This window comes from Larus michahellis, chromosome 18 (assembly GCF_964199755.1).
Source record: "Larus michahellis chromosome 18, bLarMic1.1, whole genome shotgun sequence".
Classification (NCBI taxonomy): domain Eukaryota; kingdom Metazoa; phylum Chordata; class Aves; order Charadriiformes; family Laridae; genus Larus; species Larus michahellis.
Window position 1 is genome coordinate 1337204 of NC_133913.1, and position 24338 is coordinate 1361541.

Genomic DNA, 24338 nt, shown 5'->3' on the forward strand with positions numbered 1-24338 from the left:
CCCCCGGGAGCTGCTGGCACCGCAGCTGTGCCAGCCCCGTCCCGCCGCCCCGGCCGGGCAGCTCTGCCTGCTGGGACACGCCGGCACCTCCGCAGGCTGCCTGTCCCCAGGCGCGGACGCGGGGCTGGCCCCGGGATGGCTCCCATGGGAGACCCCCGGCACACGCACCAGGTGACATCAGGGTGGCTCGGGGGACGACCCCGGGGAGGAAGGCGATGGCAGGGATTTGGGTCCCACGTTTCCTTGTGCCGGTTTCTCCCTGGGCTGCCAGTGTGGAGGCACCGGGACGGTGTCATGGGGTGTGCTGTGCTGGGGGTGTACAGCCAGGTCCCTGGGGACACGGCTGCCACCGAGCCAGTCGAGCCGCCTCCCTGGCAGGGCTCGGGGCAGGCGCTGGGGCTGTTTTGGGGCAGATCCGTGGCACCTTGGCCAGGGTAGACGCTGGGGACGTGCTGAACGCCGAAGCACTGCCACCATGCAGGGGTTCTGTGTGGCATCGCACCCTGGGCACTGTCCCCTCACTGGTGTCCGGTGCCAGCCACCAGCCTGGTGGCTGCGGGAAGTGGGTGCCTGCCATCGGGACCGAGGGGCCGGTCCCGCTCTGGTGGGGTGGAGGGGGGCAGAGGAGAGGAGGGGGCCGCGGCCGGCCCCAAGGCTGCGGGCTGCAATCTCAGCAATGCCCGGCATTTCCCCGGCGTGGCCGCACGTGCCTCTCCTCGGCCTCCAGCACGGCAGGAATGCGGCGTGGGACCCCCTCCAGCGGGGACGGGGACAGGCAGGGCAGGGGGACGCTGCCCACCCACAGCCCCTGCCCGGGTCGGGTGCTCGCGGGCGCCAGGCTCACCAAGGTGATGCTCTTTTCCTTATTCCACCCATATTTTGGCCACCGCGGTGGAGAGCGGCTCGGGGGGCACAAAGCAGGGCTGGGGAAGGGTGATTTGTCCCCCTGGAGCAGCGGGAGCCCCCCCGGCACCGGTGACAAGGGCCGTTTGCTGTCCCCGCTTGCGGGCTCAACACTGGGGAGCCAGGATTGAACCGTGGGGGCTGGTGGCTCCGTGCCCGGGGGACAACAGGGACCTGCCATGTGTGTCTGCAGCCCTCGGTGTCCCCCGAAATGGCAGATGGGGCTGGGAGCCAGGGGTGTCTTGGTTCGGCTCCCGGTGGGAAGTGTCTTTGGAGCCACTGTCCTTTGCCACAGGCACTGAGCAGGGGGGTCGGAGGGGCTGCATCGGTCCCTGGGGGGCTGTGTTGGTCCCTGGGGGGTTGTGTTGGTCCCCAAGGGGCTGTGGCGGTCCCCAGGGTGCTGCGCCAGCGGAGCCTGGGGCTGGATGTGTGTCCCCACTGCACGGGCTCTGCTGGGCGCCGGGGACAGGGAGGGGACGAGGGGCATCTCGGAGCCCCCACTGGCTCCCCCTGCCTTGCAGAGCCCCACGGTGGCTCCTCTCCTGCCTGAGCAGGGGTGACATTTGCCACACCCCCAGGCTGTCCCCCTCCCTGTCCCCGGCATCGCCCGGTGCCCTGCGGAGAGCGAGCGGAGGAAGGAAGGAAGGGGCCGGGAGGAGGGAGAGGAGGAAGCGGGGAGGGTGGGATGCTGCCCGGGGTGATGGAGTAAGAAGTGGGTGGATTAAAAAGAAAAAAAGGGGGAAGAAGAAGAAAAAAAAAAAAAAAAAAAAAGAAAAGAGAGAAAGAAAAAAGGGAAAGTCCGGGCGAAGTGACACCGCAGGCGGCGGGGGGCTGGCTCGGCGCGGTGGGCTGGGCACGCTGATCCCTGCCAGCAGCTGGGGCCCCAGTCCACCAGCACAACTGGGGTGTGCGGCCGCCCGCCCTCCGTCCATCCCTCCATCCGTCTGTCCCACCCTCCCTCCATCGCTCCATCCCACCCTCCCTCCATCCCTCCATCCCAGCGTGGCGCGGGTGGCTGGCGGGGGGCCGGCTGCCGCCCCTCGCGCCGGGGCTGTGTCGCTCGCAGGGGGTGTGAGCAAAGCGAGCGTGCGAGAGCATCGCCGGGCCGGGAGCACCGCACATCGCCCCAGCCATGCGAGACGGCGCAGCTGGCCCCGTGGCCCCCCCGGTAGCCGGCCCCCGCCGCCGAGCTGCCCCACTCCAGGGGCAAAACCAGTGAAGGCGACGGTGAGCCCATGGCTGTGCCGGCCGCTGGCTGAGAGCCCGAAGCCAGACCCGAACCATGGTGGAGGAGAGCATGGGTGGAGGGGAGCGGGGGTCCTGGTGGGTGCTGCGGGGTCCCCCCCGGCCCCCCTCGGCCCCCAGCCCAGTGGCGGTGGTGAGGAAGGGGCTGTGGAGCGTGGAGCAAGCCGGTAAGGGCTGGTGCCTGGAGCGCGCCGTCGGGGTGGACTGCAGCTCGCCCGAGCCCCGCTGCATCTGGCTGAGCAGCCTGCGCCGGTACGCCGCAGCCCCCCCGGAGCACCGCTGGCCCCCAGCCCCCCGGCACGGCCGCGCACCCCACCGCACCGAGAAATGCCGCCGGGTGAGAACCGTGTGCCGGAGAAGCCGGGTGTTGCGCCTTGTTTATGGTGGTGGTGGGGGGGATGCTTTGCAGGGGAGGGCAGGGGATGGGGGGGCTCCCCCAGTGCTGGGGGGCTGGTGGGGCTGGGTAAGGGGCGGCCCGGGGCTGTCACAGCTCCTGGGCAGTGGTGTGTCCCCTTTGTCCCCTCCCGTGCTGGAGGGAGGGCTGGGGTCGGGGCTCCGGGGTCCTGCTGGTGGCCGTGAAGGCAGGGCTGGCAGCTCCCCGGTGCTTTGCTCCCGTGCCCGGCCGGGGGGCCAGATCCTGCCCCCAGGGTGCAGGGAAAACTCTCCTGTGTTCCGCAGGAGTGGGACACTGGTGGGAGCCTCCCGTCCCATCGTGTTCCCCGTGGGGGGAGAGAGGCGGCACGGTGACCCGGGGTACAGGTGACACCTGTGCTGGGGGGCAAGGGACCTCGCAGGGCTGTCTGGGTTGGGGGGGGGGGGGTCTATGCCCAGCCCTGGGCAGCCCCCCATCCTCCCGCAGCCCTTGTGGGACGGGGGGGCTTGGGGGAGCCGGGCTAACGGGCAGGATGCGGGCGGTGGGAGCGCAGCGGAAAACAACCGGGCTGAGGTTAAAATAAAGCCAAAAAAGCTGGGAGGTGACTGGCCCCCCGGGGACGGGGGGGACGACACAGGGGACAAATGGCAAATCAGTTGTTGACCCCGCTGCCACGGGGGGAGCGGGAGCATCTTTGGGGCTGCGAGCCAGTGTGTGGGTGGGGGGGACGGACGGACGACGTCCGAGCCCACAGCCGGGGGTTTTGCAGCCCAAAAAGCGCCACCCAAGCACGATGGGCGAAGAAGGGAAACTGAGGCACGGCGGGCCGGGAGGGTTGGCTTTTGCCCACCCCTCCCTCCCCCTTTTGCAGGGTCTCTCTGCGGCGGGTGATTTCCCCTGTCGTGGCGGGGGGGGGGTGTCAGGCCGCTGTGTCCCCCCGCGGGATGGGAGCATTCCCAAGCGATCCCTCCTCCGCCGTGAGTTATGGAAGCTTGGGATGGAGACGGAAAAAAGACCAGGGGACCGTTGATGCTGTACCGGGTACACCGCAGCTGGGGGACGTGTCCCCGTGTCACGGGCGCGCCGGAGCCGTGGCCACGGCTCCGGCGCGCCCGTGACACGGGGACACGTCCCCCATCCCTGCGGCTGGGCGCTGCCATCGGTGTCTCCAAACCTATCCTATCCTTTTCGGAGGGCTTGTCCGTGCCGGTTAAAATCAGCGGGGCACATTCAGCTGTCAGCTTATAAAAATAATCCGGGCGAGCCGGCGGCCCGACACAATGGAGGGCGCAGATGGGGACAGGCGCCCGAGCGCGCGCCCGGGATGCTCCCGGCCTCGGGGCGAAGGGATGGCGGGGAGGGGGGGGGGGGATGTCCCTGGGGGGAGCGTGGGGTGCCCGTTGCCATCTGGTTTTGGGTCACCGGACGGGGTTTGAGTGGTGGAGGGAGGGTTTGGGGGGAGGGGGGTTGAGTTTTGCCCCCTGTGTGGGGCTGTGGTGGGGTTTTCTGGCTCTCCTGTGCCGGCGTCGGGAGCGTGGCCGCTCTCTTTATGTTTTGGGATATCTGCGGTGTCCGCCGGCACCCGAAACCCTTGGACTGCCCCCACCCCATCTCCCATCTCCCGTCCCCCCCCCCAGGTTTGCTCCGGGGGTGATGGAGCGGGTCCGCGGGTGCTGTGCCAGGGCGATGCTTCGTGGGCTGCAGTGCCGGAGCCGTGCCCTCACCAATGGGGACCATATCCCGAGGGGGACGGGACCCCCCCCAGCCCCCCCCCCAGCCCCACCTGCAGCCGGACCCCATGCGGGACGTGCCGGTAAAGGGGGTGCAGCCCAGCCCCCCCCCTCCCTTCCCCCCCCAACACGAGCTGCCGTCAGATTTTCCCCACCGGCGGCGAAAAGGCCCACTCAGCACAGGCGCAGACAAAGGCTTTTTGTGCCTCGTCCCTTTGTGCGTCCCTCTGCCTCCCCGCTCCCCAGCCATCGCTTCCACCGAGACGGCGCCTGAATTTTAACACCCTCGCCCCGGGACGGGCTGACTCCGGCTGGGGAAGGAGACGGCGCTCGGGCTAGGATCCCGATGGATCCCCTCCTGCCCGGCTGCCTGTCCCTGCCCGCTCCCAGGCTGCCGATTCCTCCGGTTTTAGCGGAGCTCGGTGCTGCCAGGGCGTCGGGCAGGACCCTCTGCCCGCTTTGGCCACGGGGATGCTCCGGCCTCGGCATGGTGGATGCGCAGCCAGATGTGCAGCCAGATGTGCAGCCACGGCGACCGGCAACATCCCTCGCCGGCGCTGCGCTAAACCCTCCCGACCTCAGCCGAGGTGTCGGGACTCCTGCTGTCTCTCCAAGCTCCCTGCCCGGGTGCCAGGCGAGACGCCCGCGGCTACTCCGGGCTCTGCCATGGTCCTGTTTTCCTCCCCCCCAACATCGGCACCATCGGCTGCGGGATGGAGCCACGTCCCTCTTGGCCCCGGTTGCTGCTCCAGGCAGCGTCCCAAGCCAGAGCCCAACGCGGTGCCAGGTCCCTGCCCCATCTCGGGAAGCATCACTCATCCAGCCGCCTCCCGGCTGGCTCTTTCCGGCTTGCCCGAGGTTGTTACCGCGGCGTCATCGGAAGGGGACCTTTTGTCCCCGACTCCCCCATCCGCCCCCATCTCTCCTCCTCCCGCGCTGCCTCCTGGGTCCCATCCAGACCCCCAGGCGCAGCTGATTTCCCCCCTCCTTTTTTTTTTTTTTTTTTTATTAAATTTCCTCTCCGTGCGTCTTTTCCCAACAGGTCCCGCACGAGGAGGCTCAGGGGATGCTGGTGGGGTGGTTTTGGGGGGCTGGAATTTGCTGCTGGGCGTAGGGAGGGGGTTCTGAGGGGCGGAGTGACTTTTCCAGCAGATTTCCACACCCCCCACCCCCAGCACAGGGCTTTGAGGGGGCTGGTGGGGGGGGCTGACCGCCTGCCTGCATCCCCCCTCCTCCCCAGAAGTGACATCTTCCTCCTCGTCCCCTGCAGCCAACGCCGGGCCGGAGAGATGGGGCGTCCCCGAATGCCAACGCGCCCCCGGAGGGGCCCTTCCCCTGGGTGGGCCCGAAGACGGTGGTGCTGCGGAAGAGCTCGCAGGGGGGGTTCGGCTTCACCCTCCGCCACTTCATCGTCTACCCCCCGGAGTCGGCGGTGCATTCCACCACCAAGGTAGGGCTGGGACCTGGAGGCGGGCGGGCGGCGGGGGCACAGGGACCCCCAGAGCTGCTGGAGCGGGGCTCGGAGGTGCCGAGGTTGGATGCGGGATGCTTGTATGTGGGCTGGGGGGGCGGTTCTGGGGAGCCATGGAGTGGACCATCCATGGCCAGCCTTTTTGGGGTGGACGGCCCCGGGATGGAGGAGCCTGTGGAGCTGCGGGGAGACGTGCTCTGAGCGAGGAGCGAGTCGGTCGTGTCCCTGGAGATGTCCCAGAGCCTTTCTGGCGGGGGACGCAGATGTCTGTGGGAACGGAGAGAATCCCTCAGCTCCGAACGGCGGCGCCAGCGTTCCCGGGAACAGCAGGAAAAGGCACTTCAGAGCCCCCGAGGCCAGGGGGAGGCTCGGCACGGCGGGACGTCGCTGGAGCCGAAGTGCCACGCGTGGGCACCATGAAGCCAAGCCTGGGAGCAGGTGCTTTGGAGGATGCTGTTCGATCCCGTCATCACATCCCTCCTCCTCCTCCTCCTCCTCCTCTGACCAGCATCGGCTCGTCCCCTCCAGCACCGGGAAGTGCCAGCAGGTCGTCACCCGGCGAGGGACACGTCCCCGGCCCCACCGGTGCCCGCTGCCTCTAGTGCAGTGGATTTTTGCTCCCAGTTTCCTGGCTGTCAGCGGGAGGCTTCAGGCTGGATCTGCTCTGGGACCTGGTGGCAACAACCGTGTCTTGGCTCAGCTGCAGCCGGACCCTTCCCAGGTGCTGCTTTTTGGGGAGGAACCAACCCCTGGCTTGGCCATCGCCTCCTGCGCCCTCTGAGCCGTCGAGAAGTCCCAATCCCGGCAGCACCTTTTCCCTCTGGGATGGAGGGACCCTGCGAAACCACCAGCAGCTTCCAGCGTGGACCGTGCCCTCTGCTTTCCTGCCGTGCCGGCTCCGGGCCCCCATGGTCTGAAACCCCCCTCTCGCCCCGGTTTCTGCAGCGGCAGCTTCGTGCAGATGAAGGGAGAAGTCTCTGGGAGCCGCGTGGTCCGTCGCAGCCCTTTCCCCGCTCCGGCGTGGGCAGACCTGGATGCTCCCATCGCCTCCAGAGCTTTGCAGCTTCCCACGGCTCCGGCTGCCCCACGGCACCGCTGCCCCAGGGGCCGGCGTCGGCTGCCTCCTCCCCGCAGGCGGGGAACTCGGTGGGAAGTGAGTCACAGGGTGGGGAGAGGCGACTCGCCGGAGTCCCCGCGCGACGTCCTCCGTCACCGCGCTTTTCCCAGGCTCCCGATTCTGCTTCCCCCAATCCTTCCTGCCCACACTTTCCTGCCTGCACCGGGAACACGGACCTGAACCGTCGCCGGCAGCGTGGCTCTGCAAAGGAGCTTCCATAGAATCGTTTATATGGAAAAGACCTTTAAGATCATCAAGTCCAGCCATTACCCAGCGCTGCCAAGGCCACCTCCGACCCATGTCTACAGGGCTCTTAAATCCCTCCAGGGATGGCGATTCCACCACTGCCCTGGGCAGCCTCTTCCAATGCTTGACGACCATTTTCATGAAGAAATCTTTTCCTAATATCCGATCTAAGTCTCTCCTGATGTGACTTGAGGCTGTTTCTTCTTGTCCTACCCAGTACTGGGGGACAATCACTTCCATAGCCCTGCTGGCCACACTATTGCTGACATAGTCCGCCTTGGCCACCTGGGCACACTGCAGGCTCATACGCAGCTGGTTGTCGACCAACACCCCCAGGTCCTTTTCTGCTGGAAAGCTGCTTTCCAGCGACTCTTCCCCCGCCCTGTGGCGTCCATGGGGTTGTTGTGACCCAAGTGCTGGGCCTGGCACTTGGCCTTGTTGAACCTCACACCATTGGCCTCATCCCGTGGATCCAGCCTGTCCAGATCCCTCTGTAGATCCTTCAAGCAGATCAACACTCCCACTCCAAACCATCTGCAGACTTACTGAGGGTGCACTTGATCCCCTCACCCAGATCATCGATAAGATATTAAGCAGAGCTGGCGCCAGCACCGAGCCCTGGGGAGCACCACTGGTGGCCAGCTGCCAACTGGGTTGAACTCCGTTCACCACGTTTCATCCTGGGGATGGCCCGAACCGGCTCCGAACCATCCCGCTCGCTTCCACCTCTCCACCGCCCTCCTGAGACATCCTCCAAGAGCCGGGGACTGGTCCTGCCCCGTGGCGCTGGGCACTGGGGCTGAGCCCCGCCAGGGCGGGCGCACACGGGGCCGCGTGGGAAGGAGCCGGATCAGCGCCGGGAGGCGGAGATGCTCTTGCAAAGGGGCTGGGAATAGCTCCCGGCACCGCGGGGCTGAGCCCGAGCCGGCGCTGCCCGGGCCGGCGGGGCAGGGTGCGGTGCGGCTGTCTCAGCACCCGTGGGTGCCGGCGGGCGGCCAGGTCCGGGGGCTGAGTTTCGGTGGGGTTGACTCAGCGGGGAGGGTGACGGCGGAGCTGCCTTCGCCGCGCCAGGCTTTGGCACCGCCGCGCCCAGCCCTGGCACCGCCGGGCTGCCCCGGGGGCTGGGAAGGGCTCCGGGGTGCCGCAGGGCGAGGAGGGGCAGGGAGAGGGGCGAGTCCGTGCCTCCAGGGGCCCTCGCTGGCCCCACGCTCCTGCCGTGGCACCGCGGCAGCCACTCGGTGCACGGGCAATGGTGCCGGCCGTGCGCCGAGGCCGTGGGACGTGGCTTTTCCTTCCCATCGTGGAGCGATGCCTCCAGCCCCTTCCTCCTCCTCCTCATGGGGAATGTCACTCCGTCATGACAGAGCGTGGTCCCTTCCCAGCACCCCGGAGGGACCTGCCCGCCCTGGGGACATCGGGGCTGTGTCCCGCCCCAGCTCGGGCACCCCCCGGGCAGCGTGGCTCTGCCGGGGGCGTCCCCACGGGAGGATGTGGGGGACGAGGGCAGGAGCCCATGGACACAGTGGGAACGGAGCCGTGTGGCTCCCAGTGCTGTCCCCTGCCCGTGGCCGGGGAGGGGGTGCCAGGACCCCTCCGCCACCCCCCCTGCAGTGCCCGCCGCAGCCCTGGCAGCCTGCCCCATGCTGAATAATTGCAGGGCTAAATATAGCTGCGCTGGTGGCCGGTGCCCCTCCGAGGACGCCTGCGCAAAACCGTCCCCTTCCTGGGGGTCCCTGCCACCGGGACCCGCTGCCCGGGCGCTGCGGTGGCATGGGTGACAGCGGGCACCTCCGTCCCTCCCCTGGGACCCCACTGCGGGGGCTCGGGCTCTCCGCAGCCAGGCTCAGTGGCCCAGGAGAAGGGTGAGGTGCCACCACGGGGCTGGCTGTGCCCCTTCCCGCTCCCCTGCCCCAAAACCGGCCCCTTCCCCGGCATCTGGGCACGGGGGGCTGCGGAGGGACCCCCTCCCTGCCCGCCAGCGGGGCTGCGCGGGCGGCACGGACGGATCCAGTGTCGGAGGGTAATTTTAGCCAGGGGCGGCAGAGGGCAGAGGGACGCGCAGGTCCCGCGAGGGGCTTCGTGGGGCTGGCACCTCTCCGGTCCCCCGCCAGTCCCCCCGCCCCGGCTGCCCTGGCCCGGCCACCAGATAAATGATTTTCTCTTCTTTTGGCAGGAGGAGGAGAACGGGAACCGAGCAGGTGAGCACTGGCGCTGCGCCGCCTTGGGGACCCGTGGGGACTCCCCGCTCAGGGCGATGTCACCACCCGAATTGGTGGGCACAGGGGACACGCGGCTGTCACAGGTCGCAGTGGGTGTTGTGCCTGGGGGACGCTGTCCCCCATCTCCACTGGCTGGCAACGTGGCCCTAAATATCAGCTGGCGGTGAAGCGGCGCGGTCTTCGGTGGCACTTGGTGCAGCAGACGGGCTCGGTGTCCCCAAAGCCCTTGGGAGGTTCACTGGACCTCGCGCCCAGGGGGGGGTCTGTCCCAAAGCTGGAGGGGCTGTGGCATGGCCGGCACCGGCCCCTGCGGCTCGGCTGAGCGTGGGGTGTTTGGGGACAGGGACACGGCCCCGCTCTCCTCCCGGAGGCTGACGGTGACGTGAGCGAATGTGAAGGCGTCAGAACGGATCGGCACGCCGGCAGCGTGACGAGGCGCCGGGGCTGCGGTCCCCGGGGGCTGGGCTGGATGCGGGCGGCAGCGGCCAGACCTGGCACCCGGAGCCCGTTGGCACTGGTGGGGCGGGGGGGGACACTGGCCTCGCTCCAGGAGGTCCCCGGGGGATTCAGCATCCCTTGTTGGCATCATCCCTCTGCCATCCTTCCACCGCCCCCCCCGGCCCACCCGCCCTCCGGTTTCTTGCAGCCCCCGATGGCTTTTGCTCTTGCACAGAGCCACAGACCCCTGGGGAGCAGCCATGGCTGGGGGAGGTGGGTGCCGGGGGGCTCCGCAGGTCCCGCTGTGGGCAGGGCTGGCGCACGTGGGCTTGGGGAGGCGAGGAGGGTGCCACCAGGGACCTTCTTGCCGTGGGATGGGCCAGCCATGCCGACGGCTCCCTGACGCTCTGTCCCTGGGGAGCAGGTCCCCCCCGGAGCCGCCTGGAGCCCATGGACACCATCTTCGTGAAGAACGTGCGGGAGGACGGGCCGGCACACCAGGCTGGGCTGCACACCGGTGAGCGGGGGGGCGCGGGGGGCGGCCGGGCTGGCGGCGTCTCAGAGCCGGAGATGGCTCCGGGCTCCTCACGGGATGCACGTGATGCCCTGACTCCTCTGCCGGGGCCTTTCTTGCTTGTTTTGCTCTTTTTCTTGCGTTCCCTCTTCCCCCCGCGCCCCCCCCCCCCCCAGCACTGCGGGGTCTCTGCTCTCTTGTCCCTGGCCTGGGATGGATGCTCAGAGCAGCATTGGGGTCCCCATGGGTTACCTGGCTTTGGGGTCCCCACGGCTCCCCTTGCCACACAGGATGGGGCTCTACCCATGGCAGAAGCCCTGGCCTTGTTCAAACCCTGCCGTGAGCGACCGTGGGGACAGCCAGGTGCCACCACCCCCCAACTGAGCTGCGGTGACACTGTCTTCTCCCCACGCTCTGCAGGGGACCGTCTGGTCAAGGTGAACGGGGAGAGCATCATCGGGAAAACCTACTCACAGGTCATCGCGCTGATCCAGAACAGGTGAGTCCCCTTCCCGGGGCTGGGAGGAGCGCGGGGACGGGCAGAGCCGGCGAGGTGACATGGAGGGGACACGTCGCAGCAGGCGCTGTCCCCCTGGGTGTCACCAGGGCCGGCAGGAGCGGTGGTGAGTCACTTGGGCGCCCGAAGGCAGCGGTGCTGCAGGGGACCAGGGACAGGCAGTGACGTGCTGTGACCGTCACACGGGGATGGGGACGTTCATCCCCTCATGGGGATGGGATTGGTCTCCCTGGGGGCAGGCGGGGACTGACCCCGGCCACCCTGACCCCTCTGTCCCCTCTCCCCGCAGTGATGATGTGCTGGAGCTCTCCATCATGCCCAAGGACGAGGACATCCTCCAGCTGGTGAGTTTGCCGGGCAGGTGCTGGGGACCGGGATTGGGTTCCCTGGCATGCCTTTCCCGGGATGTGCCGGCATTCCTGCCCCACCAAACCTGAGGGGCTGGTGTGTCCCTGCCCACGCTCCTCCGGTGGGGGTGACCAAGTGGCCCTATCTTGCTGTGGACACATGGGGACGGTTGGGGACAGGGTCCCACCAGCATCCCTGGAGCAGCAGTGGGTGTGGGAGCGGAGGTACCAAGGGATGCAGAGCAGGAAGGATGGGGACGTGACCCCTGTTTTTGGGGGGGGGCATCCTCGGGCATAGCTGGAGGGCGAGTTCCTCTGGGTCTCAGGGTCTGGCGTATCCTTGGAGCACCCCAAGTGGCTCTGCTGTCGGTGAGCTGGGGTCTGGGGACAGCAGTGGCCCAAGCCGATGGGTGTGCGTGGGGCTTTGCCTGGGGCTCCTCCGGTCCCGGCTGCCCCCCGGGCTCTCCCGGCAGCGCTGCCACCAAAGCTGCCATCCCCCACCGCCGGCGTGGCTATTAGATGGCACCGCTGTGTGGCCCCAGCCTGGGGACCTGCTCCCATTGGGATGCGGGGGGGAGTCTTACAGCGCTGGCAAGGGGGGGGATCTCGCGCCTGTGCCTGCCCCGGCCGCTGAGGATCCCCCGGGTGCGGAATCAGAGGCGTCTGTGAAAAGTGAGACGGGAGAGCGGGGCCCGGCCAGCCGTGCCGGGGTATTTTAGGAAGGAGAGGAGGGGAAGGGGGGGCGGTGGGGGGAGCGGAAGGGCTGATGTTGGCGGCAGCATTGCTCAGTGCCCGGGGGGGCCCCGTGGGAAAGCGGGACCGGGGGGGTTGCAGCCAGCATTGCCCAGCTCGCCCCGATGGGGACGTTTGCTCGCAGGTTGTGGGGGGGAGCAGAGACCGTCCCTGCGGTGGGAATGGGGGGGTTGCAGCCCCCCCACCCTGACCCCCCCCCCGTCCCCCCACAGGCGTATTCGCAGGATGCCTACCTGAAGGGCAACGAGCCGTACTCCGGCGGGGCGCAGAGCATCCCCGAGCCCCCTCCCATCTGCTACCCGCGGAAGACCTACCCCTTCCAGTCACGGGGCGCCGAGCCCCCCCCGGGCCAGATGCCGGACACCCGGGCCCCCCGCCCCGCCGCCGCGGGCCCCTCGTCCCCGCTCGGCACGGCCACGCTCGCCAGCACCCGCGGCGAGGCGGGTGGCAGCCCCGCGCACCGCCCCGACGAGCCGCAACCTGGGGGTCCCCCCCCGCGCCCCACCGCACCCCACGGGCACCCCGGCTCCTTCTCCCGCACCGGCTGCCCCAGCAACGTCGCATCCTCTCTGCCCGACCGCTACGGGGTGTCCCCCGCCACCTCCTCCTGCTACGGGGTCCCCAAGCATCTCCCGGAGCACCGGACTCACTGCGGCTTCAAGGAGGGCGTCGGGGGGCTGTCGGGGGCCGCGCGGCCCCCCCGGGAGGCGTCGGGCAGCCAGCGGGCGCCCGGCCGGCAGGAGTGCCAGCAGGCTCTTTCCCGCTGGTTTTGCAGCCAGGAGCCGCGGCGCAGCGCCTCAGAGGAGCGGCGGCACGCCATGCCCCCCCGCTACCGCAGCGTGTCCCAGGACCGGCTGGGAGGGGGCTCGTCGGCGGCCCCCCGGGGCTGGCCGCACAGCGCCTCGCACGACACCCTGGTGCAGCCCCCCCGCGAGAGCTGGGCCCCCCGCGCCCGCTCCGACCACTACCTGGGCAGGTACGGGCGCTCCATGGAGGCACTGGAGCCCAGCGCCCTGCTCTCCCCGCGCCTCGACCGCTCCGCCTGGCCACCCGAGAGGCTCTGCCGGGCCACCGTCACCGCCGCCGGGCAGCCCGTCCCACACAGCTCCTTCGCACCTTCCTCCTCCTCCTCCTCCTCTTCCTCGCGGGAGCCGGCGCCGGTGCAGAAGCACCCGTCGCAGCCCAACCTGCAGAGCGCGGACGATTCAGGTTACATCGGCTACCGGAGCTACAGCCCGTCCTTCCAGCGTCGCACGGGGCTGCTGCATGCCCTCTCCTTCCGTGACCCCGCTTTCGGTGGCCTGCCCACCTTCAGCATCTCACAGCGGCCGGCCGGCCCGCTCCCGGAGAGGGTGGTCACCGCCATCCCACCACCCACCGGTCCCCAGCCGGTCCCTGCCGCACCCCGGGAGCAGCGGCCGGAGAGCAGCCGGGTGCCTGAGCAGCCGGAGGAGCGGAGGGAAGAGGTGGTTTTGCGGCAGAAGCCGCCCACGGGACGCAAGATGCCACCCCCCATGCGGCAGATGAACTTTGTCTTCCCCGAGGGGGTGAAGGAGACGGACATTTGTGACCCCCCGCCGGCCAGCGGCAAAGGGGAGAGGCCGGTGGCCGAGCGGCAAGGCCGGCGCATGGCTCCCTTGGCGGCCCCCGAGGACTCACTGGCGTCCATCCCCTTCATCGGTGAGCTGGGGCAGCGTGTTGGCAGGGGGGTGGCTGCGTCTGGGAGGGGAGGTCTAGGAAGTCCCATGCTGGGGAGGGCACGTTTTGGGGGGACGGGTCATGTGGCACAATGTCAGAGCATCTGAGGGTTCAGAGGAGGCCCGGAGGAGGCCGTGAAGACCATCAGAGGGTTAGAACCTCTGCTGGGAGGACAGGCTGAGAGCTGGGGGGGTTCAGCCTGGGGAAGAGAAGGCTCCGGGGAGACCTTGGAGCCCCTTCCAGTCCCTAAAGGGGCTCCAGGAAAGCTGGGGAGGGACTTTTTACAAAGGCATGTAGTCATAGGATGAGGGGCCGTGGCTTCAAAGTGGAAGAGCGGTGATTTGGTGAGGTATCAGGAAGGAATTTTTCGTTCTGAGGGGGGTGAGCCCCTGGCCCAGGTTGCCCAGAGAAGCTGTGGCTGCCCCATCCCTGGAGGGGTTCAAGGCCAGGTTGGACGGGGCTTGGAGCAACCTGGGCTGGTGGGAGGTGTCCCTGCCCAGGGCAGGGGGTGGCACTGGGTGGCCTTTAAGGTCCCTTCCCACCCAAACCAGTCTGTGATCTGTCCCTGGCCAGCATGGGGGACGGGAAGGGGCTGACCCCACCGTGTCCCACATCCCTCTGGGCGCGCAGTCCCCGAGCAGGGCTGTGGGCGCTGGCGATGGGGTCTGGGCTCCTGCAGCCTCATCCCTCCCTCTCTTGTCCCGCAACCCCCCCGCCCAGCCCCCGGTACATCTTACTGGGCACGGCAGGGCTCACGACTGGAGCCCTGCCCGAACTGGGGACAGGGACGTGTTTGGGATGACCCACTCCCCATCCGGCTCGGGACCTCCCTGCCCGGCCACCTCTGCCCGGGGGGACCCAAATGGGTCTGGGGGGGCTGCCAGCTCAGTCCCGTCCTGTACCACAGAGGGACCCGGGGGCCGGACGGGGAGGGAGGGGATGGGGTGGGCTTGGGGGGCCGTGGCGTTGCTCTGCAGGAGGGTCCGGGTGCACCGGTGGCTCCTGGCTTTGCTGGGGGTGGGAGCGTGTCCCTGGGACGGTGCCCATGGTGAGAGCGGGCACCTGCAAACCCACCACCTACCAGAAGCGCTGCGCGGGGGCGGGGGGGGGGGGCGGGGGGAGTCCCAGCAGGGACTTTCCCACTCCAGTCCTGCCCCGACCCCTCCTGCAACGCTGCCCACCCCTCCCGCAGACGAACCCACCAGCCCCAGCATCGACCTGAAGGCCAAGCACGTCCCCGCCTCCTCCGTGGTCTCCAGCGCCATGAACTCGGCGCCCGCCGTCGCCACCAGCCCCTCCTCGCCCACCTTCGCCTTCGCCCTCAGCCGGCACTACTCCCAAGACTGCAGTAAGTGCTGGGGGGGCTCTGGCTGGGGCCTGGGGGGGGATGAGGGGGAGCCCCCAGCCCTGGAGCTCTGCCCCGTGCCCGCTGGGCTGAGCAGCCCGTGCTTCCTCCCCCTCGCAGGCAGCATCAAGGCCGGCCGCCGCTCGTCCTACCTCCTGGCCATCACCACCGAGCGCTCCAAGTCCTGCGATGATGGTCTGAACGCGTTTCGGGATGAGGGGAAGATCCTAAGGTAGGACTGGACACCAATCCCGCCCGCCCCCCGCACTCCCAGTCCCACCACCGCACGGCTCCCGTCCCCCCCCTGCCATCCCACTCACGGGGGCTGCTCTCCCCCCAGGAGGATGCCCAGCCGGGTCCCCAGCCTCCGCATGCTGAGGAGCTTCTTCACCGACGGGGTGAGTGTTGGGTGACGGCGAGGGCTGGGGGTTCTGGGGGTGCCCCCCGCCTGGGGGTTAGCCCGGGGTTGCTCTGCCTGGCTGGGGCAGCGGTGGAGCAGGGGTTGCATCGCCCCCAACGGTTGCCCTCCGGTCCCCCCGCGCAGTCTCTGGACAGCCTCGGCACGTCCGAAGACGCCCGCTCCAAAAGGCACTCAACCTCCGACCTCTCGGACGTCCCGTTCAGCGCCGTGAGGAAGGAGGGCTGGCTCCACTGCAAGCAGATCCTCACCAAAAAGGGGAAGGTAGGCGGGTGCCCCCCCGAGCCCGGCCGGCCATGCTGGGAGGACGCTCCCCGCCGCGAGCATCCCTGAGGTCCGTGCCCCATCCCTTCTCCCCGCAGAAGGTCGGTGGAGGCATCCGGCAGTGGAAGCGCGTCTTCGCCGTGCTGCGCACCCACTCGCTGTACCTGTGCAAGGACAGGCGGGAGGCGGTGACCTGCGCCCCGGCCCCAGGTGAGGAGGAGCCGCCGATCAGCATCCGAGCGTGCCTGGTGGACATCTCCTACAGCGAGACCAAGAGGAAGCACGTCTTCCGGCTGACGACCGCTGACTTCTGTGAATATCTCTTTCAGGCAGAGGATCGGGAAGACATGCTGGCCTGGATCAAAGTCATCAGGGAGAACAGCAAGGCCGAGGGCGAGGTGAGAGCCACATGGGGCTCCCGGCTGCCTCTGGCTCTCCCGGCACTAACCGCCTCGGCTCTCTCCGGCTCTTTGCCTTGTGCTGCTTCCCCAGGCCACGGCCGGCCCCTGCGTGGCCGGCCGGTGTGGGACTCGCCGGTCCCGTGCCGTGCTCCCAGGAGTGCACGGGGGCTCGCGGGCACCGCGGCGTCCAAGAAGAGCGTGGCAGGGTGCGCGGGTCGCTCGGCGGCATGGCTCTCCGTGCGCTGCCGGGCAGGGTTGGCGCCGGATCCGCCGGATCGGCATTTGGTCGTGCGGCAGGAGAGGAGCGTGCGTGGCTCTGCCGTGGTGTGTTGTGTCTCCTTCGGCGGAGAGAGAGACCTGGCAGGGAGCTGCTGGGCACGGTGCCCGCGCGGCGATGCCGGGGCTGGTGCCGGGTCGGGGCTGAGCCCTGGTCTGTGCGATGGGTCGCTCGGGTCGGAAATGGGGAGAGCTGCTCCCCGGGTGCCGCGGGCTCCGGCGGCGGATCTGCAGGGCTGGATGTGCCGGCGCTGGGCTGGCTGCGTGCCGTCTCCCCGCGGTGCCTCAGTTGGTCGCAGCGATGCTGCCAGGCTTGTGGCGGGCTCCGGCCCTAGAGGGTGTGTTGGGCTCGGAGCGGTCTCTGGTTCTCTGTGGCACAGCCCTGCTCCGCAGGGCGCAGGGGGCTCGGCGGGGCTGGTGGCACTGGCACAGGGAAGGTGCTGCTGGGTCGGAGCGCGCGGAGCCGTCTGGGCACCATCCGGGGCTGCGGTGCCGCCGGGCATGCAGCATCCTGCAGGGATGGGTGCGTGTCTTTGGATGCTGCGTGGTGCAGCGGGTGCGCCTGGCGCGGGCAGACGGAGGTGTGCGTCCTGCCAAGGGACATTGCTGTCCCCGAGCCTCTGCGGCCGGTTCGGACCCCGCGTGCCGCCCCGTGCTGCGGCAAGGAGCGCCGGAGACCGCAGCGGGGCGGCGAGCGCCGGCTGTTTCGGGGCTGCGGGGGCCCGGTCCTGCCATCGCCTGCTCCTGCCTGGCCCCGCGCGGTGCCCGGCAGAGCGTGGACTTGCCTGGGGCCTCCGGCGGACGCGCTGCTCAAGCTCTCCCTTCCCCTCTTCTCTCTGCCTCCCCAGGACCCCGGTTTTGCCAGCCAAGCGCTTATCAACAAGAAGTTAAACGACTACCGGAAAGTGAGGTACGGACCTGGGGGTGATGGGCGCCGAGGCCCCCGAGCGCTTCATTCACTTCAATTTTAAAGTCATGGAGAAAAGTCCAGTGCCGGAGGTGCCGGCTGCCCCCGGCTTCTCTCGGGATGCCGGCAGCGTCCGGTTCAGCCAAACTGGCACCGAGGAAAGGGTGAAAGCGGCTCAGTGCTCCCCAAGGGTCCCCGTTACCGGCTGTGGGGTGCAGCCCCATGGGCAGGGGGTGGGATGCCGGGCAGCCGGGGAGAGATGCCGGCGTTTGCCGGGAGGTTTTGCGCCAGGCCGGTGCCCCTGGCTGTGCCCCCCCTGAGCGCCCCCCCCCACTCTCCCCGCAGCCCCGCGGGCGCCAAGCCCGATTCCTCGCCCAAGGGCTCTCGCAGGCTGGGGATCCGAGCCGAGTTCCTGAAGCAGACGGGAACCAGCGCGCCCCGGTCCCCCAGGCAGGATGCGGCTGTCACGAAAGGTAGGTCCCATCCCTGCGGCGTGGGGCACGGCGAACTGGGGGACTTGGCAAGGAGGGGGGTTCCTTGCCCCAGGAATGCCATCACGCTTGTCCCCATAGGGCAGCAGGGATGCTCTTCCCATGTATCCCAGCTCATTAGCAAGCGATCCTGTGGGTTTTCCTCCGCAGATGAGAGCAGCTCCCAAAAAGCCCCGTGGGGCATCAACCTCATGAAGAAGAACAAGAAATCTGTCCCCCGCGCCTTCGGCGTGAGGCTGGAGGACTGCCAGCCTGCCCCGGACAACAAGGTACGGCCACGCCGGCAGTGCCAGCCCTCAGGGACCCTCCCCGCAGCCCTGTCCCCTCCATCACCCCCTCCCTGTCCCCGCAGAACGTCCCCCTGATCGTCGAAGCTTGCTGCAAGGTGGTGGAGGACCGAGGGCTGGAGTACATGGGCATCTACCGCGTGCCCGGGAACAACGCGGTGGTGTCCAGCCTGCAGGAGCAGCTCAACAAGGGAGCCACCGAGATCAACCTGCAGGATGAGGTGAGGGCTGCATGTCCCTGTCCCCATCCCTGTCCCCATCCTTAGCCCCATCCCTGTCCCCATGCCTCTGGGATGCTCCTGGGGCTCTTGTCCTGGTCCATGTCTCCATCACCATCCCCGTCTCCGTCATCATCCCCGTCTCCGTCATCATCCCCGTCTCTGTCATCATCCCCGTCTCCATCATCATCCCTGTCTCCTTCATCATCCCTGTCTCCATGATCCCCGTCTCCATGGCCGTGACCTTCCCTGGAGTGGCAGGGCCTCCTAGTGGTCGGTGGCAGCAGTGTCGGTGGCAGCTTGGGGACACATTTGTCCCCTTGCATCTCACCACGTCGCTGCAGAGCTTTCCCTGCCAGATGCAGGGTGGGGACAGCCATCCTGCTCTCCTTACGGCCACGGTGGTCCTGGCTGGTGTCGCCCCCGATGTTGGTGGCCTGGGACTCCCTCAGCTTGGGGACTTTCTCGCGCTGGCACCTGGCTTTGCCCGCCGTGGTCCCTCTGAGCAGCCTCTTCTCTCCCCCGCAGCGGTGGCAGGATCTGAACGTCATTAGCAGCCTCTTGAAATCCTTCTTCCGAAAGCTGCCCGAGCCCCTCTTCACTGACGGTGAGTTGCTGCGCCCCGGCCATGCCCTTCCCCCGGGGCCATCAGGGCCCCCATAGTGGCTGCAGATGACCCAGTGCCGATGGCCACATGTCGATGGCTGATACCGTCCTCACCAGGAGCCCCAGAGCCCATCCCACCCGTCCCTGTGTTGGGGACAGGTCCCCAGACCCTGCAACAGACCCCAGGGCGGGGGGCTCTGCAGACCCCCTCCTCGCTGAGTCCCCTGGGCCAGCCCTTGTCCTTGTCCCTCCTTGCCCTTCTGTGCTCCATCCCAGTGGGACCCCACCAGCCCCCAGCCCCCTCCCCAGCATCTCTGGCCGGTGCATCGGGGGGTCCCTGGCCCCGGGGGGGTGCTCTCTCCCCTCCACCTGGCTCTGACCCCCGCCATGTCCCGCTTTCAGATAAGTACAATGACTTTATCGAGGCCAACCGGATAGAGGACGCCAGCGAGAGGATGAGGACGCTGCGGAAGCTGGTAGGGAGATGGGGCAAGGGCTGGGGTGGGGGGCACAGCCCTGGAACCCCCCCACCTCGGGTACTGGTGTGGATGGGAAAGGCCGGGGGTTGAGCAGAGAGGTGACCAGGTGTCTCCTCGCAGATCCGGGACCTGCCAGGTCACTACTATGAGACACTCAAGTTCCTGGTGGGTCACCTGAAGACCATCGCTGACCACTCGGAGAAGAACAAGGTACGTCCACCCACCCCAGGCCGGCTCTCCCGGACCCCCTGCCCCACCTCCAGCCCCCCCAGCTTGGGCTGAACCGCAGCCGGCGGTGGGGTGGGAAGGGGGACGGTGCCTGATGGAGCGGGGAGCGCTGAGGGGTGGCCGTGGGCACTAACCCCAGCTCCGGTTGCAGATGGAGCCCCGAAACCTGGCCCTGGTGTTCGGCCCCACGCTGGTGCGAACGTCTGAGGACAACATGACCGACATGGTGACGCACATGCCCGACCGCTACAAAATCGTGGAGACCCTCATCCAGCACGTAAGTGGCATCGGCGGGCGGGTGGGCATCGGCGTGGTCGGGGCAGGGGGCTGATCCGCACCCCGGGGGACGGTGCTGCCCGGCCGTGCCGAGCTCCCACTGCTTCCCACCCGTCCCTGACCCCTTTCCCATCTCCCCCCGCAGTCGGACTGGTTCTTCAGCGACAAGGAGGACAAGGGCGAGAAGGTGAGTCCCGTCCCCCCGCCAGGGGGGTCTCGCAGTGGGGCAGGGGGGATACAGAGCCCAGGTCGGGAGCCGGGGTGCCATCGGCAGCCGCCTGACCGCCACGTCCGCTCCCCTTGCAGACCCCCGTGGATGAGAAGGAAGCTCAGTCTGTGCCCAACATCGAGTACCTGCTGCCCAACATCGGCAGGACCGCGGCGCCCGGCGATGCCGCAGGTGAGCAGCAGCGCCCACGGCACCCACCCCTCGGTCCTGGCACCGGCGCACCCCTGGGTGCCTCTCCAGCCGCTCCATCCCCCCCTGGCTCACACCACTGCCGACAGCCGGCCCCCCCTTGCCGTGGCCGTGGCAGACCCCTGCGTGTCGCAGCAGGACGTCCTGGCACCCTCCTCACCGGAAAGCGGGGACAACCCCCCTGGGAGTGCCAGCACAGCCCCCTCCCCACCCTCTCCCGTCACCCTCCTCTCTGGTGGCTACTCCTTGTCCCTCTGCAATCCCAGCTGGCCCCGGCAGCCCGCGGGAGCCCTGCCCATGCCCGCTCCCCCACGCCAGCCCACGCTGCCAATCCGGAGACTGGGAGACTTTGATGTTCGACTGATTTCTTACGTTCTTTCCTTGAACTTTTCTGTGCTGTCCTCTTCCTCCTCCTCCTCCTCTTCCTCCTCCAGCGGACCTCCTCGAGAGCTAGAGCGGGTACAGTCTTGCTCCTGGGTGCATTGCTCACGCACTAACTCCTCCGGGTGACCACGAGAGAGCGGGAGCAGGGGGGGGGACAGCGGGAGGGGAGGGGATCCCCAGGGTCCCCTGCGTCAGGAGGGGCTGCCGAGCCCTTGGAGAGCCCCGGATCCTTTAACCCTGGTTTTCCCACGTGGTCGGCTGGTGCCCGCGGTGGCGCTGAGGCTGCCGTCGGTGTCCCCTGGCAGGGATGGGTGCTGGGTGGCCTGGGACCGGCACACCCAGACGCTGGGGTTTAGAAGCACAGAATCAAAAAATCATAAAATCACAAAATCACAGAATGGTTGGGGTTGGAAGGGACCTTATGGGGGGCTGTATGGGGGTCCTGATGCCCCGGGGAGGGTCAGCACCCCCTTTCTGCCTCCCCCTCTCTCGTCGTCAGCAGCTGCTAACCCCCTCCCGGGGCGTGCGGGGTGGGAGAGGGTGGCTGTCGTCTTGTCCTTGTCCCTCACGGCAGCAGGGCCAGGGCTGCCTGTCACCCCTGTGTCCCCACCTGCCCCCTAACCCCCTCCCGGGAGCCGGGGCAGCCCCATGGCCCGTCCCAGACCCCACTCTGAGGCTGGATGTGGTATCGAGCCGGCTCCCCGTGCCCCATCCTGGTGATGTGGCGGTGGCAGCACCGTGCCCAGCCCCGGTCCCCTCTGTGCCCCGTGGCCGTGGGAGGGTTGGGGTCCTGCCGCCGGGGTCCTGGCTGTGTTTCCCGGCTGTGTGTGCCTGTGTGTCCCCCCCTCATCCCCACTCCTCACCTCGGGGCTCTGCAGTGAGTTAGCAGTGCTGGGGACCCTTGTACGCCACTGCAGCCCCCCCCAGCCTCCCCCCACCTCCTGCAGCTGCTGGCACACGAACCCGCTCAGCGCTGGTGGCCCTGCTGGGGGACACCTGGTCCCGTGGCCCTGGCATGTCCCCATCCCGATTTGGGGGAACGGAGCAGCATCCCCCATCTCTCCCCACCGAACCCCCTCCCCAGGATGTGCCCACCCCCCCCCCCGAGGCCTGTCTAACCCCCCCTCTCTGCTCTGGTTTACAGGCTCAACCCGCAGCGGCTCTGCCAAACCCAAGGTAGGAGGGTCCCGGGCTGGGGGCTGGTTGGGGGGGGACATGGCGGTTGGGGCAGGGGGCCTGTCCCCGACCGCGGCACCGCCATCCCTGACCTTGGTGTCACCGTCTCCCCAGGGCACGTGGCCGTCGCGGAAGGCGCCGCCGCACCGGGAGCTCCTCGCCATCCCCTTCGTCTCGGCCGCCGCCCGCAAGAGGAAGAAGAAGAGAGAGGCCGAGGGCGTCGGGAGCAGCACCGACGACGACGCGGAGCGCAGGGACACCCCGGGCCGGGAGCAGGAGGACGAGGGGACCGCGGCCACCCTGCCAGCACCCGGCAAAGCCCCCCGCGGCACCGGCGGCGAGCCGGCGGTCCCCAGCCCAGCCGGGATGGAGCGGGAGAGCTCCCTGGAGCCCGGGGGTGCCGGGTCTGATCCGGCGCCGGATGCCCGCTCCATCGTGTCGGGCTATTCCACCCTGTCCACCATGGACCGCAGCCTGTGCTCCGAGGTGCAGTCAGTGGCCGGGAGCCGCGGGGAGGAGGCAGATGACGAGCGGAGCGAGCTCAGCCACATGGAGACGGACACGGAGAGCCGGGAGGGAGCCCGGCCCCGGATGGGACAGGTGGCCGGAGGGACCGGGGACGAGGACAAGGGGCTGCCCGGCCGTCCCTCCTTCAACTCCCACCGGCTGATCCAGTGCGACACGTTGGCCCGCAGGAAGCTGGGGCGGCCGCGGCCGGCGGGCGAGACCCCGGCGCCTGGCGGGGAGGAGCAGGGCTGGGTGCCCCCCGGGCGCCCCTCGCTGCGGGAGCAGCTCCGGCAGCGCCTGCGAGTCTCTGCCGACGACATGGGGGTCCGCCTGCGCCGAGCCCACTCCCCCGAGACCCGCCGCAAGAAGAGCAGCTGGCGCCGGCACACCGTGGTGGTGCCCGGTGGCCTCAAGGACCTCAACTTCAACGAGTGGAAGGAGCCGCGGGGACTGGAGGTGGCCCCGGGACCCTGCCGTGACAAGGACTCGGGGCTCAGCAGCCTGGAGTCCACCAAAGCCCGGCCAGCGGCCACCGCCGCGGCACAGCCCGGCACTGCCGGAGAGCGGCCAGCCACCAAGAGCCCCCCCAGCAGCCCTGGCCCCCCGGCCCCCCTGCGCTTCCCCCAGTGTCTCTGACCTCCCGAGACGTCCCCCCGCCCCGACTCCAGCCAGTGTTTAATTTAAGGACTCGCCTTCGTTCTTGTATTTAATTGTGCTCTGGACAAGCTGCTGTTATTTAACGAGTCTCCGCGCTGGGACAAAGCCACCTTGTCCCCCCGCCCTGTGCTTTGGGGACCGGCAGGGTCCCGTGTCACAGCCCACCCCCATCCCCAGGTCCCCCGGCCCCCGGGCAGTGCCGGGAGGGTTGGAGGGGACTCCTGGGGACAGTCCCCACCCCGGGCGGTGGTGGCCCTGCTGTCCCCGGCCGCGGCGCTGCGAAGTGCAGGCGCTTCCCTGGGTGCTGCGGCTGCCCTTGACGGACGCCCCCCCACCCTCCCCTACCCCCCGGCGGGGACCCTGGGGACCCTTGGGGACCTTGGTGCCATCGCGCTGACCTGGGTGTGCCGCGGGGTCTGGGCTCTGCGCCGGGGCGGCCTTTGGCGCGAGGGGATGGGACCCCCCCTCCCCGGGATGGGTGTTTGCACGGGAGCGGGTGTGACGAGGCGGGGGGGACACTGCTGTCCCCTGCACTGCCACCAGCCGTGGCCACCATCGGCTCCCGGCACGGCACGGCACGGCATGGCATGGCCCCCTCCCCAGCCCCGCTCCCCTCCGTACCCCCCCGGCCAGAAGCACTTTAGGAAGGGGGTGCGGGGGCTGTCGGGGTGGGGGGACACACGGCTGGGGTGGGGGGGGGCACAGGGACTCCCAGCCTTGGGGCGCTGGCACACATGGGCCATGGGCTCTGGTGGCCACTGCCGGGGCCACGCTGTGGCGGGGGGGATGCGTGTGTGTGTGTGTGTGTGTGTGTGTGTGTGTGTGTGTGTGTGTCAAGTCCCGTCACTGTTTCGCCGTGTCGTTCTCATCCGTTATGCAAATATTCGCTGTAAAGTTGGGTTTGGTTTTTTTTCTTTTCTCCCTCTTTTTTTTTCTTTTTTTGTTTTTTTTGTAAATATTGTCTCTGACTGTGTAACATATTACAAAGGATTTATAAGGATTTTTTTAAGAAGTTTTGCTCGGCGGGAAGGCCGGCCCCCACCCAGGGGACGCGCTGGACCAGTGATGACTTTTTAAACCCTCCTGCATGTGGCCCTCCCCGCCCCCCACCTTCCCCCCCCCCCCCCCCCCGCCCCCCTGGCGTGTTGTACGAGTGGGCCGCCGAGTTGGTATATGCAAAACTGCAAAAAAAAAAACAAAAAACAAAAAACAAAAACCAACCCAACCGGACCCCAAAAAAACCCACCCCGCTTCGGACACTGCCCCCCCCCCCGGCCCCCTCCCCTTCCAGTCCCGGTCTATATATTGGAAATAAACTGGTTATTCGAGGAGGTGGTTTCCTGCTGTTATTGCTTCCCCTGCTTGGAGGGGGGAGAGTGTGTCGTCAATATATGGCCCCCCCCACCCCCCCCAATTCCCTGTGGGCAGG

General features: G+C 68.5%; 1 protein-coding gene across 3 annotated transcripts; it reads left to right on the plus strand.

Moving 5' to 3' along the window:
* Positions 1 to 1404: 1404 nt before the first annotated feature.
* Positions 1405 to 24238, plus strand: ARHGAP23 (Rho GTPase activating protein 23). Of its 3 annotated transcripts, XM_074561925.1 has the most exons (24): positions 1405 to 2485; positions 5522 to 5701; positions 9259 to 9283; positions 10167 to 10259; positions 10677 to 10755; positions 11063 to 11117; positions 12086 to 13553; positions 14764 to 14919; positions 15037 to 15148; positions 15257 to 15314; positions 15461 to 15598; positions 15697 to 15996; positions 17124 to 17185; positions 17528 to 17655; positions 17824 to 17942; positions 18026 to 18181; positions 18707 to 18785; positions 19187 to 19260; positions 19384 to 19473; positions 19643 to 19768; positions 19913 to 19954; positions 20074 to 20167; positions 21714 to 21745; positions 21860 to 24238. In XM_074561925.1, exons 1-24 carry the CDS (start codon positions 2186 to 2188, stop codon positions 22886 to 22888), a joined length of 4995 nt encoding a protein of 1664 aa, XP_074418026.1. In that variant the 5' UTR covers positions 1405 to 2185; the 3' UTR covers positions 22889 to 24238. The 3 variants fall into 3 exon arrangements, with proteins under 3 accessions (XP_074418026.1, XP_074418027.1, XP_074418028.1); XM_074561926.1 differs by lacking the exons at positions 1405 to 2485; positions 5522 to 5701 and adding an exon at positions 8416 to 8947; XM_074561927.1 differs by lacking the exons at positions 1405 to 2485; positions 5522 to 5701 and adding an exon at positions 8986 to 9105.
* The last annotated feature ends 100 nt before the right edge of the window (positions 24239 to 24338 follow it).

Bases quoted from the DNA above. Each gene is read 5' to 3' on its own strand.
- ARHGAP23 (XM_074561925.1), top strand. From the start codon at position 2,186: ATGGTGGAGGAGAGCATGGGTGGAGGGGAGCGGGGGTCCTGGTGGGTG. The intron at 2,486-5,521 runs GTGAGAACCGTG...CGTCCCCTGCAG, and splicing joins GCACCGAGAAATGCCGCCGG to CCAACGCCGGGCCGGAGAGA. The intron at 13,554-14,763 runs GTGAGCTGGGGC...CCCCTCCCGCAG, and splicing joins GGCGTCCATCCCCTTCATCG to ACGAACCCACCAGCCCCAGC.